The following is a 17,308-nucleotide window of genomic DNA, read 5'->3' as shown; positions in this document are numbered from 1 at the left end:
AATGACATGGGTTGAAATTTTAATATTCACGTGTAAGAAGCATTGCAATTTTAGTTGCTGGTGGAAAGTAGGGCAAAGGTCATCAATTCTACTTGGTCTTTTTCAACTTTGTTCCCAAGTTGATTTATACAAGCCAGGGCCTTAATGAGTGTTGGGAAGAAATCTCTCCGAAATTTTTTTTGTAATTTTTCTAAGGGAGTCTCTGGGACAATTTCTTGAGGAGATCCAAATTTCCAAATTAGTGGAGATATAATGAAGAATATTTTCATGAAAGGGAAAAACATTTTGGATGGATAGAAAAGGAAAATAGCAGCAATACAGAAGACAGTCTGACCAAGGTTTTAGTTGTGCCTAAAGAAAGATAGAGCACTTTCTCTTTCAACATGATTGGACCTGAAGGTCTACAGGTAGGTAGAGAATTTAGAAGCTGTTAAAGGGAAGAATTTTGTTTCCCTTTGTATGTCAGTACCCTGGAGAAAAGCAATATTCATTTCAGATAGTTGTAGTTCTATGACCCAAAGGTATAAACTTAAAAGGAATTTTCAGGTTATAATTCAAATAAGAATTTGGATTGAGAGAGTACAAGTGGCAGTGGTTCAAAATATCAAGGAAGACTTCTGTGAGACAGTAGTAGAGAATAAAAAGAGGAATCTCTAGCAGAAAGATCAGAAATATTAGTTTACATCTCAGTGACATGAAATTACTTGCATATACATGATCAACAATCTAGAAGTCACCAGAGGCTTCTTTCACTACTTGGGAACAACTCTGTCTTCATGGTAAGAGTGGGAGGAGACTACAAATGGAGTAGAATGAATAGTAGGGTTGGTATGTAGTTGGATAAGTTCCTGACTAGAATCACCTTGAGTTCCCTCAAATCCCCATGTATCACTTATTATCTTTTTTCAGGGCTGATCTAGGTAGGATACTATGGGGGAAAGAAGAAGATTGAAAGAAAGGTAAATTTCCTCCATTACTGAGAAATCTAGCTTGATGACCTCAATCATCAATAACCATCCTACCATCCATTTACCTATTTATGTCTCATCTACCCTATCTATCTCTATACCCTAATCTATCTATTTATCTATCAATCATCTACCCTGTCTATCTCTATTTATACCCTAAGCTATCTATGTATCATCTATGTATCTCTATCATCTACACTGTCTGTCTGTCTCTATCTATCTATACCCTAACTTCTTGTCTAAGCTCCAGTTTCTCATTATCAACTGACTTTTGGTCATTTTGAACTAGATATCCTGTAGACATCCCAAATTCAACCAAACAGAACTCATTATTTTACTTTTTCCCCATCCCAAAATCATTCCCTCTTCCAAACTTCTCTATTGCTATGGAAGACATCATCATCCTCCCATTTACCCAGGCTTACAACCTTGATGTCATCTTGGACTTTGCTATTCAATTGATTCTCACTCACTCCACATATCCAATCTATTTCTAAATCTTGTCATTTATATCTTCACAACTCTCTGTTTTCTTTCTTCTGCTTATGCAACCACAAATCCTAGGCAGGTCTTTATCATCTATTTCCTGGATTGTTGCAATACTTTTCTAAATGGTTTCCCTGCCTCAAGACTTTCCTAAACTCCTAGTTCATCCTCTGTGCAGCTGTTAAAGTCATTTTCCTAGAGTACAAGTCACATGTCCCCACCCCCAATGAACGAGCTCCAGTAGCTTTCTATTTTTTTAAACTTAATAGTATTTTATTTTTCTAATTACTTGTAATGATAGTTTTCAATATTCATTTTTGTAATATTTTGGGCTCCATTTTTTTCTCTCTCCAGTACATATTACCTTGAGCAATAATTATAAACTCCTCTTTTGGGCACTTAAAGCTAATCATTATGCTGGCCTCTTTTTACCTTTCCGATTTTCTCATACTTTGATAATTCCCTTCAGGGGACCTGTATGTACCAAAATGTTTGTGGCAGCCCTTTTTGTAGTGGCTAGAAACTGGAAAATGAATGGATGCCCATCAATTGGAGAATGGTTGGGTAAATTATGGTATATGAATGTTATGGAATAGTATTGTTCTGTAAGAAATGACCAGCAGGATGAATACAGAGAGGTTTGGAGAGTTTTACATGAACTGATGCTGAGTGAAATGAGCAGAACTAGGAGATCATTATACACTTCAACAATGATACTGTATGAGGATGTATTCTGATGGAAGTGGATATGTTCAACATAGAAAAGAGCTAATCCAATTCCAATTGATCAATGATGGACAGAATCAGCTATACCCAGAAAAGGAACACTGGGAAATGAGTGTAAACTGTTTGCATTTTTTGTTTTTCTTCCCAGGTTATTTTTACCTTCCGAATCCAATTCTTCCTTTGCAACAACAACAACAACAAAATTCGGTTCTGCACATATATATTGTATCTAGGATATGGTATAAAATATTTAATATGTATGGGAATGCCTGCCATCTAGGGGAGGGGGTAGAGGGAAGGAGGGGAAAATTCTGTAACAGAAGTGAGTGCAAGGGATAATGTTGTAAAAAATTACCTATGCATATGTACTGTCAAAAATGTTATAATTATAAAATTAATAAAAAAAATTCCCTTCAGGCATTCTATAGTCCAGCTACATGGGCCACTTGCAGTTGTGCAAACAGCATGTTCCAAATCTCATTTCCACATCTTTGTAATTTGCTCTTTCCCCAAAACACCTAGAAGGCTTTGCTCCCTCATATCCATCTCTTAGTTTCCCAGGCTTCCTTTAAGACAGATCAAATTCTATTTTCTATGGGAAATTTCCCCCAATATTTCCAACTACTAATGTCTTCCCTCTTTAGATTATCTTCTTTCTTCTCTGCATGTATGTTCTATAAATTTAGTAATGTCTGTACTTTCTCTCTCATTTGAATGTATCTCCCAGAAGGTATGTTCTATAAATTTAGTAATTTCTATATTTCCTCCTTCATTAGAATGTATCTCCTAGCAGAATGTATCTTCATTTTTGTTTTTCTGTACATACTCAGTACTTAGCATTGTGCTTGACACATAGCAAGCATACCATGTTTTAATAAATACTTATTGACTTACTAAATGATCATCTATCTATCTATCTATCTATCTATCTATCTATCTATCTATCTATCTATAATTATTTTTTTCTCCCCTAGGACCTGTAGGGAAGAGGGAAGAGCAGTTATTGGTAGAAGAGAAGAACAGTAATGGAACATTTTACTCCCTACCAGTTTCTCTTTTGTTTATTTTAATACTTCAAAAGATCTGTCATTTAATTGGTGTACTTTGATGGGTGGGATAGGTCTCACAACTTTTCCTTGTCTTAGAGCAGAGCTTTTCAGACTATGGAGCTTGAGGCCCTTTGGGGGTGACAGAGGGGATGGTGTGAAGCAATAGTAAAAATTGTTGGGTATGTTAGAATATAATTCCCACATGAACATATGTACTTTTTTTCAATGAAAACAAACTTCTTATCAAAGTCAACAAAAGTGAAACTAACACAGCAAATTCTGGCAAACTAACAGAGAATACAGCTGAGCGAATATTTAATGTGGTATGTACAAACAAAGGCAAATTTGAGTTGGCTAGCTTTGACTCTCCACACAGACAAGCTCTGCCACCAAAACTATCAGCTGGCATAGCTTTATGATACTGATAAGCTGTGTCATGAAAATTATTTGTGAAGATTGTTATATAACATTATATTTAGAGAAACAATTTTTAATTTAAAAGTAGGACTGCTATAATAAAGCATGGAAATCTCTGCTTGGAAGATGATTACTAATGAATTGCTTTGGCCAGAAAAAAATATCTTATGGTCAAATATTCTGGAGGTCAGTGACCTTCAAATTAGCAAGACTGGGCTTTAGTCCATCTTCTGTCCCCATATTTAAGGCCTTTTTAGCTTACTAAGACCCTACAGAGGAGTTATTCTCCATTGACATTGCTTGGGGTTATCTCCATCATGTAGCATCAGGAGAGAAGTTTATCTGAGATTCCCTTTAGTTCACTTGTAGGAGCAAATCCTCTGAAGGTCCCAAAGAGTTCTATCTGATCTGTTTTACAGTGTTTTACAGAGAGCTGGGAAAAAGAAAGAAGTCTTGATTGTTAACAACAGGTAATGTAACAACATTATGTTGTATAAAGCATAACAGATAGAACAACCCCCTGAAAAGGGGAAATAGGAAAAGAAAGATGGTGGTTAGGAGGCCAAGGGGAAGCAACATACCATAGTGGAAAGAGTTCTGGGGCTGGGAGTCACAAGAATTGATTTCAAATCCTAGTTCTGCCACCCCACCTGGTGATGTTAGACAAGACATTTAATCTCTTTAGGAAATGTTATCTTGCCTGTAAAATAAAAATTTTGGACCAGAAGACTTTAAAGGTCTCTTCTAGCTTTAAGTGATGAGTTAAGGAGCAGGGTGTATATAGGACAAGGTCCTGGTAGCCCTCATACTTCTTCAATTCTACCCATGTGGAGTACATCGGTCCTCAAACTTTTTAAATAGGGGCCAGTTCACTGTCCCTCAGACTGGGAGGGCCGGACTATAGTAAAAACAAAACCTCACGTCCTGTCTCTGCCCCTCAGCCCATTTGCCATAACCCAGGGGCCGTAATTTGAGAACCCCTGGATCCCTAATTTCCAAATCCTTACAATTCTGGATAGATGCCATTGGAAGCCACCGCATCCACTGCCAGTGATTTGAAGATAGTTAAAATACAAAATTCCTCAGTGTCTGACAGGTAGGGCAAGTCCCCAGGGCTTCAAGGAAGATAGCAGAAATGTATTTTGGGAAATAAGCTATTAAGCTGTATTTTTAATGTGAGGCAGTATGGTGTATTGGTTATGTCAATACATCAGAAATCTTGGTAGGTTCTATGACTCAGATGAAGAAGAAGAAGAATACTTTGTATCCATCCTAGATATTATACAGGAAAATCTTTGAGCACAATTTTGGTAATGGACTAGCCTAGCTAAATCTGGATAGGCTAATTCCCTAATGTTTTTGGCTGCACTAACTGTTGAAGATTCTCTACTAAGGTGTGGAAGGTTATGATCTGCAAGCTAGAGGAATTTAACAAGGCAATCACAGATGCTATGAAGTGATGTCATTCATATCAATGATTGAATTCATGAAGAACTCTTATTCACATTTGGGATCCAAACGAAAACCGCTACTGCTCTCTTCTAAGTAACGACTGATTCCATTTAACAAACATTAAGAGTATTTACTAGGTCGGAAACCTTGTGCTAGACTTGAGGAAAATACAGTTTCCCAAAAGTCTTCATATGGTTTTAACCCCAGTACAAAGGTCCTTGCCTTTGCTCAGCTTAAAAGAGAGGTTTTCATTCCAAGGGGTTTAACAAGTTTCACTCTCGTGTTAAATGCAGTGTAAAGGTTAGCAAGTAAATCAGAAACCTAGATTACCATTCTGTCTCCAGCATTTGACTGGCCATGTGACTATGAGTACACCTTAGTTTTCTCATTCCATAAAATGGATCCCCATCACACAACAAACCTCACTGGATTTTTGTGAAGAAAGGCTTTAGTTCTCGAGCCATATAAATGCAAATTAATATTTAAATTAAAATAAAAATTTCTTTTGAAAAACAAATAGGCTTATTTATTCGTGGTCTATAATTAAGCGAGAATGTGCTGAGTAAATTATATATATATATATATATATATATATATATATATATATATATATATATATATATATATATATATATATATATATATAATTTTGCTTGAAGTGCAAAGGCTACTTTCTAAATTTGCTCATTGTTCTTTTCCGCCAAATTATTTTTTTTAAGTTGACACATAGGGCTTTTCGTTAGTGACTGCTTTAAAACGTAAGGCACCCTCTTTTCCCTGTACCAGTGGTCCTCAATAAAGATGATTTTAGCTGAAGCTTTTTTTTTTTTTTTTTTGTAATTTTTGTAATACAGAGGGATGGTCTTCCCTATCTTTCAAAGCAATTTCCTGGAATTTTATAATATAGCTCAGCTCCCTTGATGTCAAAAGTTCTGCGGTTCTTCTCCATGACTGTAGCCCCTTAGACTAGGAGAGTACTCAAAAAACTGGAACTGTGTTCGGTACACCTGGCATTCCTAGTGCCACGCCCATCCAAAGCTAAAGATCCAATCCGAAGGCAAGCCAAGGCGACTGACTTTCTCGTTGGGCAATAGTAGCCCGCAACAGTGGGTGGCCGTTCCATCCCCCAAGTCTCCTCCTCCCTTTCATTCTGAAAGAAAGAATCTCTGCAGAGAAGCCCAATGAGAAGCCTAGAGCCTGAGAACTACGTCTTGAACCCCGCCTCCAATCCGCCGTCCCTCCTCCCTGACTCCGCCCAAGTGGGGCTTTGCAGCCTACACCAATCGAAGAACGTCTTGCATTAGATTGATAATAGCCTACCCAATCCCTTGGGCCAAGGCGAGGACAACACACGCCCCTCTCTGTACCCCTCCATCCTCCCCCCCCACACCCCTTACCCTCAGCGGGGGGTCGGAGCAGCTTGCTGGGAGCCAGTGTGGGGTTAGGAGCGGACGGTGGCGACGACAGCCTGGGGCTCTGGTCACTGACTGGGGGACTCTAGTCCGAGTCTCCGTCCGCTAGGATTTGGAGGCCGCCAGCAACTCGGCTGCGCCCCCGTTGGTCCCCTTTCCCAGCCTATCTGGGGGTCGCCTCGGCTGCTCCCCGCTAGCGGCCGCGCCCCTCTGCCGCCTCCGCCCCGGGCCGGAGGAGTTGCGCTCCCCTCCCCCTCGGCCGCGGGGCCGCCGCCCCCGGAGGGCGGGCTGGGGCTACTCCGATGGCCCCCGGCTCCTAGCCGGGGGAGGAGGGGGCTGGGCGCCTTTGGGATCCGGACTCAGCGCGGCGGCGGCGGCGGCGGCGGCGGATGCAGACGACCGTGGGGGGGCCGTGAAGGGGCGGCCGCCGCCTCCCGCCCCCGCCCCCGCCGTCCCCACTTCGCTCAGTCGGTCCTCTCCGCGGCCGGCGGGGCCATGTCCGGGGTAGTGAGGACCCTCAGCCGCTGCCTACTGCCTGCCGAGGCCAGCGGGCGGGAGCGCCGGGGCGGCGGCGGGAGCAGCAGCGGCAGCCGGGACTCGGAGCGGGAGGCCCGGCGGCGGAGCCGGGAGATTGACGCGCTGCTGGCCCGAGAGCGCCGGGCGGTGCGGCGCCTGGTAAAGATCTTGCTCCTGGGGGCCGGCGAAAGCGGCAAGTCCACCTTCCTGAAGCAGATGCGCATCATCCACGGCCGCGAGTTCGACCAGAAGGCGCTGCTCGAATTCCGGGACACTATCTTCGAGAACATCCTGAAGGTGAGGTGGGCTCCCGGCGTGGGGGATATTTGGGGGGCGGAGGAGAACGAAGCTAGAGCGCCGTCTTCTTTCCCCTCACATTGGGAAAGAGTGGGATCTGCAACCTCTCGCAGATCCTACCTGGTACAGGTGAGGCGATCACTTCTGATACCAAATGGCTGACCGTCTTCCAGATGCGAGCAAAAGTGATGTTATGCTAGGGACTTCGTTCTTCTAGAGTCTGTGGTTGGGCCCAAGTCTAACCCCAGATGCCCAATAGACGATTGTTGAATGGAGAGTCTTACCTGATTCTCTAGTGGCAGACTACACAGAGGGATCAAATGAAACATGCATTAAGGACCCACCTTTTGCTTTACAAATCCTCACCACAATGCTCAAGTTCCATTTTACAACTGAGGAAGAGAGGTTAAGGGTCATAAAGCTAAGCGCTCTGAGGCTGGATTTGAACTCAGGCCTTCTTAACTTGTTCTTTCCATTGAACCATCTTGAAGCCTCCTCTTAAAGCTGGAGACCTCCGTGATATAACAGATGTAGAGCTGGACTTAGCTAAGGGTCAGAAAGACAGGGGTCCGAAGATGGCCTCTGACACTGTTTAAAAACAACAGCTGGGGAATTCCAGAAGTAAGTTTTAAATTCTGTGACTATGGGCAAGTCATCTTTTACCTCCACTCTCCCGATTTGTAAAGCGGGGATAGTCATATCTTTGATTTAATTGTTTTAAGGATCAAATGAAATAATAAGTGAGGTGTATTGCAAACTTTATATGAATTGTTTCATTTTTAGCGTTTTTTTTTTCTGAGTGTGCAATCTAACATCGAAGTAGGTGCTTAATAACTGCTTATTGAATTCAATAGAAATGGATTTGAAAGTGCATGTGGTTGTTTTTGTTTGAAGTCTATAAGGAAACTTGATTTCTATCACCAAAAAGTAGTTTTTTCCTTCACAACCTAGATCATTTGGGGATACTGTAGTGTGCATGGTAGATCTGGCCATCGCATGGGCATTTGGTATGTTGATCTTAGGGGCTGGTGAGATCATGACTGGACATCTGAAAGAAAAACCACATTGGGAACTCGGGGTAGCAAACCGCTGCTGCATGTTGGCTGCTTACTTTAGAAAGTCGCTGTTATGATGTCTGTGGTTTTCCCACTCCACCCTTTAGAGTCTTCAGTCAAAGCTGATGAGGAAGTTGTTCCTGCTCTTTTCTAGAGTGTGCAATCAGAGGGAGGAAAAAAGCCTCAAATCTGATTTAGTCCATGTTAGAAAAGGGTCACAGAGAACTTTGGGGAAGTTATTGAGTAGATGCAGAATTGACCTTCTTTCTCTACTTAGTATGATCACTGTCTCACTTATTCTCTCCTGGTTTTTAAGTAGTCAAAAGAGAACAATTTTCAGGCCTTAAAATTGTCTTTTTGCTCATTGTGGTAGTAGGGGGAAGGGAATGAGAACCTATACCTGAAGACCCAGAAACATTGCGAAATTAGCTTATACTAGGGAACTAGACTGGTGTCCTGGAGGCTATGGATTTTATCTTGCATTTAAAATTTTAGAACTGGAGATGGCTTTAGAGATCATTTAGTTTAATCTTATTTCACAAATAAGGAAACTGAGGTCTAGGAAGACTGACCTTGTGAAGATCAGTCTAAGTGGTACAGTCATGTCTAGAACAGGTATCTTGACTAACTAAATTAACTAAATTGACTTTTTTTTACTAGAACATGTTGTTTTCCTTTCTAGACTTATTAGAAAAATTTAGAAATGGATAGAAAAAAATAAAGAGGAAAAATTGTCAAATACCCCTTTTTCACTTTTTTTCAGAACACTCACAAAGTATTTAAATATTTTTGTTTCTAATTCATAAAGAATTTTAGTAAGTATTTAGAAAACTACCATATATTTCTAGGAAAAATAATTTTGATTTTTTTTCTGGACAAAATTGTTGTTTGCCATGTACCAGTCATACTCAATATAAATTATACCTTTCTGACTAAAAACAAACAAACAAACAAACAAACAAACAAACAAAAAAAAACACAAGATCCTGGCATTTGGTTTAGGTTGATAGAATTTATCATCTCCCAGTTTCTTTAAACCCTGGAGGCCATTGACAATGATTAAATATCACAAATGTGACTTTTAAAAATAAAAAGCCCTCTTGAAAATCACAAATATTATTTAAATGAGTTTTAAACAATTTAGTCTTAACTTTTACTAATGCATATAAAACATTAACTTTTACTTTTGTTATTTTAGTTATTTTTTTGTTTTTAGCAAAAATGGAAATCCCTATTTACCACAAATTCTTTCCTTCTCAACTTGTATGTAATTGTAGTTCTATCTTAAATTAAACTTTAGCTAACAAGAAAAAAATGGCTTAGAATTCTACTTTGAGTTTAGAACACAATACTTGAGATGTGTCTCATTGCTGAGGAAAAAATGTTTTTTAAAGCTTTAAACAGTGAGTTTTGCAATTATTCAGAATAATATTAGTGTTTGCGAATACTTGTTGGAGTTGCTATGACTAAATTACCCAGTTATTTTAAAGGAAAAACTAATTTGATTTTTCCCCCCTTACTGTATTGAATCAGTTGATTATGTGAATGTTATATAAACATGACCTAAGTATCTCCTTGTCTTCTTTTTATGCCATGATCAGCAAAATCCCCTCCTTTTAAAGAATAACTTATTTAAGGAACATAAAGTCTAAAAGTAAATGAATTGATCTTATACAATTGACAAAGCTTTTTTTTTAAATCAAATTTTCTTTAATTTCTGAACTGTTTTTATAACTGCATTTTCTTTTTTATTATTATTATTATTTAGAATTTTTCCCACAGTATATATGCATGAGTAATTTTTTAAAACATTATCCCTTGTATTCATTTTTCCAAATTATCCTCCCCTCCCTCCACTCCCTCCCCCCCATGACAGGCAATCCCATACATTTTACATGTGTTACAATATAACCTAGATACAATATATGTGTGTAAATACCATTTTCTTGTTGCACATTAAGTATTAGATTCCGAAGGTATAAGTAACCTGGGTAGATAGACAGTAGTATGCACAGTTTGATAACTTTTTGGGTATAGTTCCAAATTGCTCTACAGAATGGCTGGATTCTTTCACAACTCCACCAACAATGTATTAGTGTCCCACTTTTCCCACATCCCCTCCAACATTCATCATTATTTGTTCCTGTCATCTTAGCCAATCTGACAGGTGTGTAGTGGTATCTCAGAGTATAACTGCATTTTCAAAAAAACATCTGTAAGAGCAGGTTGCAACAGCTTTGGGATAAAAGGCAACAATTAATACACACAATCAAGATTTCAAATAACAGTTCTCACTGCCTTCTACTCAGACATAGCCCAGAAAAAAAAATTTGGTCAAAAAATGTGAAATAGGTTCATCTGCTTATTTTAAGCATATGAAAAAGGAAGTTAATTGGACCATTTCAATTTGTATCTTTTAAGTAAAAAGTCTATAGTTATATCTATAGTTATACTTTATTCAGAATACAATTACAGTGATTATCAATTAGTATTCTGCACCATTACCAGATCTTTGAAAATCAGAAACTGATGTAGTAATATCAACTATAATTTAACTCTTCAAGACTTAACTAAGTTACTGCTCATAAGAAAAGAAAAAAAAAAAAAAAAGTAACAGGTACTATCAAAGCAAGCAAAGTCAAAACCATTACATAGATTTTGGTAGTTTGCTTCAATATTTGTTAAATCTCAGGCCTTTTTTTTTTTTCTTTAAAAATTTGTATTTCCTTTTCATTATGATATCATCAACAAACACTACCCATTTCATTTTACAGAGAAGAGCTAAAAAGATTTCATATGAAACTATGAGCACTGGTTATGTAGTTTATTTTTTAATTATCTATTAAATTTAACAAGGTAATGACAAAATTGCCCTCTTTTAAGTGCTCTTCTGAATTTGTTTCAAATTTTAAAAAATAGTCTTTTTGGTAGACTTTTTTTTCCATCTCTATCTTTACCCACTAATTTAATTTAGCTCCCTTGTAACAGATATGTTATAACTGAAAATGTCTCCTTTACCCCTGGGCCACCATCTCTCTGCTAGCAGGGAGAAAGTATGCTTGCTTTACCATGAGTCTTCTGAATCTATGACTAGTCACTTTTTTTTAAAAAATAGTTTTTATTTACCAGATATATTCATGAGTAATTTTACAACATTGACAATTGCCAAACCTTTTGTTCTAATTTTTCCCCTCCTTCCCCCCCCCCAGATGGCAGGCTGCCCAATACATGTTAAATATGTTAAAGTATAAATTAAATACAATATATGTATACATGTCCAATCAGTTGTTTTGCTGTACAAAAGGAATTGGACTTTGAAATAGTGTACAATTAGCCTGTGAATGAAATAAAAAATGCAGGTGGACAAAAATAGAGGGATTGGGAATTCTATGTAGTGGTTCATAGTCATCTCCCAGAGTTCTTTCGCTGGGTGTAGCTGGTTCACTTCATTACTACTCTATTGCTCATTGTTGAAAATGGCCATATCCATCAAAATTGATTAATTATCATATAGTATTATTGTTGAAGTATACAACTATCTCCTGGTCTTGCTCATTTCACTCAGCATCAGTTCATGTAAGTCTCTCCAGGCCTCTCTGAGATCATTCTGCTGGTCATTTCTTAGAGAACAGTAATATTCCATAATATTCATATACCACATATACCACAATTCAGCCATTCTCCAATTGATGGGTATCCACTTAGTTTCCAGTTTCTGGCCACTACAAAGAGGGCTGCCACAAACGTTCTTGCACATACAGGTCCCTTTCCCTTCTTTAAAATCTCTTTGGGATATAAGCCCAGTAGTAACACTGCTGGGTCAAAGAGTATGCACAGTTTGACAACTTTCTGAGCATAGTTCCAAATTGTTCTCCATTAGAATGGCTGGATGTATTCACAATTCCACCAACAATGTATCAGTGTCCCTGTTTTCCCACATCCCCTCCAACATTGTGCATTATCTTTCCCTGTCATTCTAGCCAATCTGACAGGTGTGTAATGGTATCTCAGAGTTGTCTTAATTTGCATTTCTTTGATTAATAATGCTAGTCACTGTTTAAAGTCTTTCAGAGTTGTTTGTTGTTGTTTTACATCGTTGGTGGTCTTGTAAATTGTTCTCTTGGTCCTACTTATTGTTCAGTATTAGTTCATATAGTCTTCTCAGGTCTCTCTGTGAATGTTTCATATTCATCATTTCTTTTAACACATTTATATTTTGTTACACATCCATTTTGTTTTCAGTTCTTTGTTGCAAGAAAAAGTGCTTTAAATATTTTTGCATATATCAATCATTTCTGACCTCTAAGGACATATGCCCATTAATAATATCTCTGGATCAGAAAAGGTGTGTATATATGTGAATGTTTACACACACACACACACACACACACACACACACATATGTATATATACAAAATTAAGTGGCTTTTTGAATACAGTTTCAAATAGATTTCAAGAATGGTTGGATTAGTCTACATGTCTGCCAACAGTACATTAATGTATCTGTGACATTTGTGGCATCTCCTCTTTGTCAATCTGGTGTATATGAGGTGGAATTTCAGTTGTTTTAGATTACATTTCTTTTCTTATTAGTGAGTTAGAGTATGCTTTCATATGATTATTGATAGCTTGAATTTCTTATTTTGAAAATAAACTAAGTCATTTGATCACTTAACTATTAGGGAATAGTTGTTCTCATAAATGAAGTTGAAGTTTTTAAATATAAAGAAAACTGTATATATTAGTCTAGTTTTAAGAAATTTTGCAGTGCTTGCTATATATTATATTTTTAAGTCAATACTCTAGCACTGCCTTCTACCTTAAGCCTTTCTAGATTATTTTCCTCATTCTCCAACTGCCTTGTATTTAAGTATTTTGTATTTAATGTATTTGTGGTTTTTTTAAATATTTATTTTTTATGTGTTTCATTCTGTTTTCAATGTTTCCCCTGTTAGATATAAGCTTCATTGAGTACAGATTGTTTCATTCTTTTTTTTTGTTTCATTATTTATATTTATATCCCTAGAACCCAGAAAATCATGTTATCACTTTGGGTTTCAGTTTCTTCAGTGATAAAATGAGGGAGTGAGCTAGATAGACTCTGAATCCTTTCTAGGTCTAGATCTATGGTTTAAAATCCATAAGTCAATAGCTGGTAAGGAGGGCAACCATAGTGATCACTGAAGGAGGAAGAGGAACATCAGGGAAGATTTGACTAAACAATTGACAAATTATGTGAGTCTTGAAGCTAGAGATTTTTTAAAAATTCATTTATTTTCAGATTTTTTCCTCCATTACATCTAAACAAAAAAAATTTTGCAATGTTATTTTAAAATCTTGAGTTCTAAATTTTCTCATACTTTCCCTTCCTTCCCGAGAAGGCAAGCAATTTGATATAGATTATTCATGTACATTTATGGAAAAATTTCCATTTAAACTATGCTATTAAAGAAAACAAGCCAGACCCCCAAAACATAAGAATAATAAAAGAAAGTTTTAAAAGTATACTTCCATCTGTATTCTGATTCCATCAATTCTTTGTTTGGAGGTGGATAGTATTTTTCAACCTAAATCCTTCAGAATTGTCTTGGATTATTGTATTGGAAAGAATGCTTCAGTCATTCACAGTTGATCATATAATATTACTGTCACTGTGTACTTTTTTTTTTTTTTTTTTGTTCTGCTCATTTCACTTTGCATCAGATCATGTAAGTTTTCCCAGGTTTTTCTAAAACCATCCTACTTGTCATTTCTTACAGCAAAATAGTATTCCATCATAATAATATAATATATGTTGAGTCATTCCTCAATTGATGGCATCCCCTCATTTTCTAGTTCTTTGCCACCACAAAAAGAGCTGCTTTAAATAATTTTGAACATAGAGGTCTTTTCCTTTTTCTTTGATCTCTTTGGTGGTACAGACCAAGAAATGGTATTGCTGGGTCAAAGATTATATATGTTTTATATATGTTTTATTGTCCTTTGGGCATAGTTCTAAATTTCTTTCCAGAATAGTTGGATCAGTTCACAACTCTTGTAGCCATGCATTAGTATCCCAATTTTTCCACAAACCCTCCATGTCATTTTACTTTTCTGTCATATTATCCAATCTAATAAGTATGAGGTAGTACTCCGAAGTTGTTTTAATTTGTATATCTCTAATGATAGTGATTTAGAGTATTTTTCCCCCCAGTGGCTAGATAGTGTTGATTTCTTTGTCTGAAAACTGCTTCATATTCCTTGACTATTTATCAGTTTGGGGAATGACTTATATTACAAATTTGATTGTTCTCTATTTAGCTGAGAAATGAAGCCTTTTTCAAAAAAACTTGTTAAAATTTCCCCTAGTTTATTGGTTCCCCTTTTAATCCTGGATATATTGGTTTTGTTTGTGTAAAACCCTTTTTAATTTGATATAATCAAAATTATCCATTTTATGCTTTCTATTTTTTTTTTGGTTATAAATTCTTTCCTTATCCATAAATCTGAAAAGTCAAATATTCCCCTGATTTGCTTATGATATTATCCTTTATGTAGCTATTTTGATCTTATCTCTGTATAGTATATGAGATGTTGGTCTGTACCTAGGAAACTATGGTTAACTAAGAATTTTCTGGAAACTAGAGTCTTAAGAGATGAAGAGAAGAGTGAGTGAATGGGGAATAGGGAGGTGCAAAGGCACAAGAGAGGGGAAGTTAAATTCAAGGAATAAGGTACTAGCCTAGTTTGTTTGGAACTAGAATGTGGAAAGGGAAGTAAGGGCAAATAAGTCTGTGAAGTCAGACAGAAACTAGATTGTAAAGAGTTGTTACTAAGTAATAGGCTGAATAGTTTGTTTTTAATCCTAGAGGCAATAAGAAACCACTGAAAATTTTTGAGTAGGGATGTAGCCTGGTTGGATGTAGCACTAATTTGGAATCTTAATGAAGAAAAATTGGAAAAGAACATGTAGCAGTCAAATATATTTAGAACTAAAGAGTGTTAGGATTTGGAGCTTTGGATGTTCGAATTAAGTGAGCTTTCAGTTCATCAGACTTGTTGGAAATAACTGATTATCCACATAACTTGAATATAACTTACTTGTGTTGTAACAGTGCTTTACAATTGTGTATATTATTAATTGAGAACTTTTTTGTTTACCTTATTTATTGGAATAGAATGACCTCTAATTGAAACAAGTTTCATGTACTTTACAGTACATTAATTACACACCACTAATATAAAGCTCATCTCAGTTTGAAAATGCTTTTAGAGACCTTTAGAAAGAAAATTCTTAGTTAACCATAGATAATTAAGGAAGAATCAGTATGTGCAAGCTAAAAGCATTCTGTACAGTTTTCCAACTCCCTAAAGAAGCATTACAAAAATCATTGAAAGATAGCATTCATTTCTTTATACCTAAGGTTATGATTTTCTAAAATGCAATTTTTTTCATCAACTTTAACAGCTTTATTTATGCTAAAGTGAAAAGGATATTAAAAGAACACCTGATGCCAAGGGTTCTAGATCCTTTAGAACTTTTAGTCTGGGAGCAACTTTTTTTCTTTGGTCACATAAGCACCAAACTTTCCATTAGGATCAAAAATTTAAGAGGCCATCTAGTGTGTAGCCCCCTTCATTTTACAGATGAACAGAGGCTCAGAGAGTTGAGGTTGTTTGCCCAGTCACGCAAAAAGTAAGTGATGATACAAGTGGGATTTGAACCTAGGTCCTTTGATTCCAAAGCCAGTGCTTGGTATTATATAGTTTCTCAAAGAAACAGTTCCTGTGTCTTCTTTCTGCATTTGGGAAAACAATAAGTTGCCTTCCCAGCAAATTTCTCTAAAGTAGCCAAATTTTATATTTACATTTACCTTTGTAATGCAAAAAACCCTTTTTATCAGTTGAAAAATCTGGAAATTTCTGGTCATTTGGGGGGAACTATATGTATAAATTGTTCTTGCTTCACAGCTTTCAGGTTTGCATTTAGATAATTTTAACAAAACTCATCTAGAGTTAGCAATATCTGACTTTTAGTCATATTTATGTAAGTTGGAATAAAGTAGTACTTGGAGCTTATTGCTAAAAGATTGCAATTATTTTCTCCATTTCTACATATTTGAAAGTATGGACCTGAATACGATATTTTAAAAATGGAATTTTAAAACTATAATATTTGTAAGTAGATCAATTTAATTGCAGGATGATCCTCAAACCAGGGAAAACTAATGATATGTAATAGATTTGGTATTGAACTTAGATTACCTGAACAATGTGATACTTTACCATTTCTTTTATACCAGAACTATTTCAAAGATAGCAGCTAACTTAAACAGGTTGTAAATTCATCACCTGAGGCAATCATTGTAGAAAATCATAAATTATTTTGTTATCTTACCCAGATATTCCCTGGAAGTACCAAATTCTCTGTGGCTTTTAGAAGTCAGAGATGTATCTTCTAGCTTCCACTCTTTATGAGTGACCATCTTGGTGGATCCTAAATATTGACTAGTCTGAATTTGCCTAATCAGATTTAAAATGCAAAAGAATTTAAGAGGTCATCTATACTCTTTTTTTTTTTTTTTAACATATGAAGAAATTGAAATTGTGACACAATTAGTAAGTGACAAAACTGAGATTTGAATTACATCCTCAGACTACTAATTCATTAATATTTCAGCTGTTCTGTGTTACCTGGCAGAATATCTATGGGTCCCTCCCTCATTTCCTGGAAAACATACTTCTTTCTAAATCAGTTATATTTTACTAAACAGTCATTTGACCTTGGAATAATAGAACTTGCCAAACAGAATGACTTACTTAATTATATAAAAGAAATAAGATAATACATAATAGATTATCTACTGTATGACTGCCCCCATAACTTGTCCTAGACCCAATCTTCTGGATTTAGCACCTCCTAGTCCCTTTTATTCCTTCCTATTCTCCAT

At 36.7% G+C, this 17,308-nt stretch overlaps 1 protein-coding gene across 1 annotated transcript in view; it reads left to right on the top strand.

Moving 5' to 3' along the window:
• The first annotated feature begins 6,482 nt into the window (after window positions 1-6,482).
• The window catches only part of GNA12 (G protein subunit alpha 12), a 156,820-nt gene continuing 145,994 nt past the window's right edge, over window positions 6,483-17,308 (top strand). The window contains exon 1 of the mRNA XM_074281196.1: window positions 6,483-7,323. Coding sequence (XP_074137297.1) covers window positions 7,006-7,323 — 318 coding nt within the window. The 5' untranslated portion in view covers window positions 6,483-7,005. The remainder of the gene's footprint in view (window positions 7,324-17,308) is intronic.

Source organism: Sminthopsis crassicaudata, chromosome 1 (genome assembly GCF_048593235.1).
Source record: "Sminthopsis crassicaudata isolate SCR6 chromosome 1, ASM4859323v1, whole genome shotgun sequence".
Taxonomy (NCBI): domain Eukaryota; kingdom Metazoa; phylum Chordata; class Mammalia; order Dasyuromorphia; family Dasyuridae; genus Sminthopsis; species Sminthopsis crassicaudata.
This window is presented reverse-complemented; position numbering and strand designations above follow the sequence as displayed.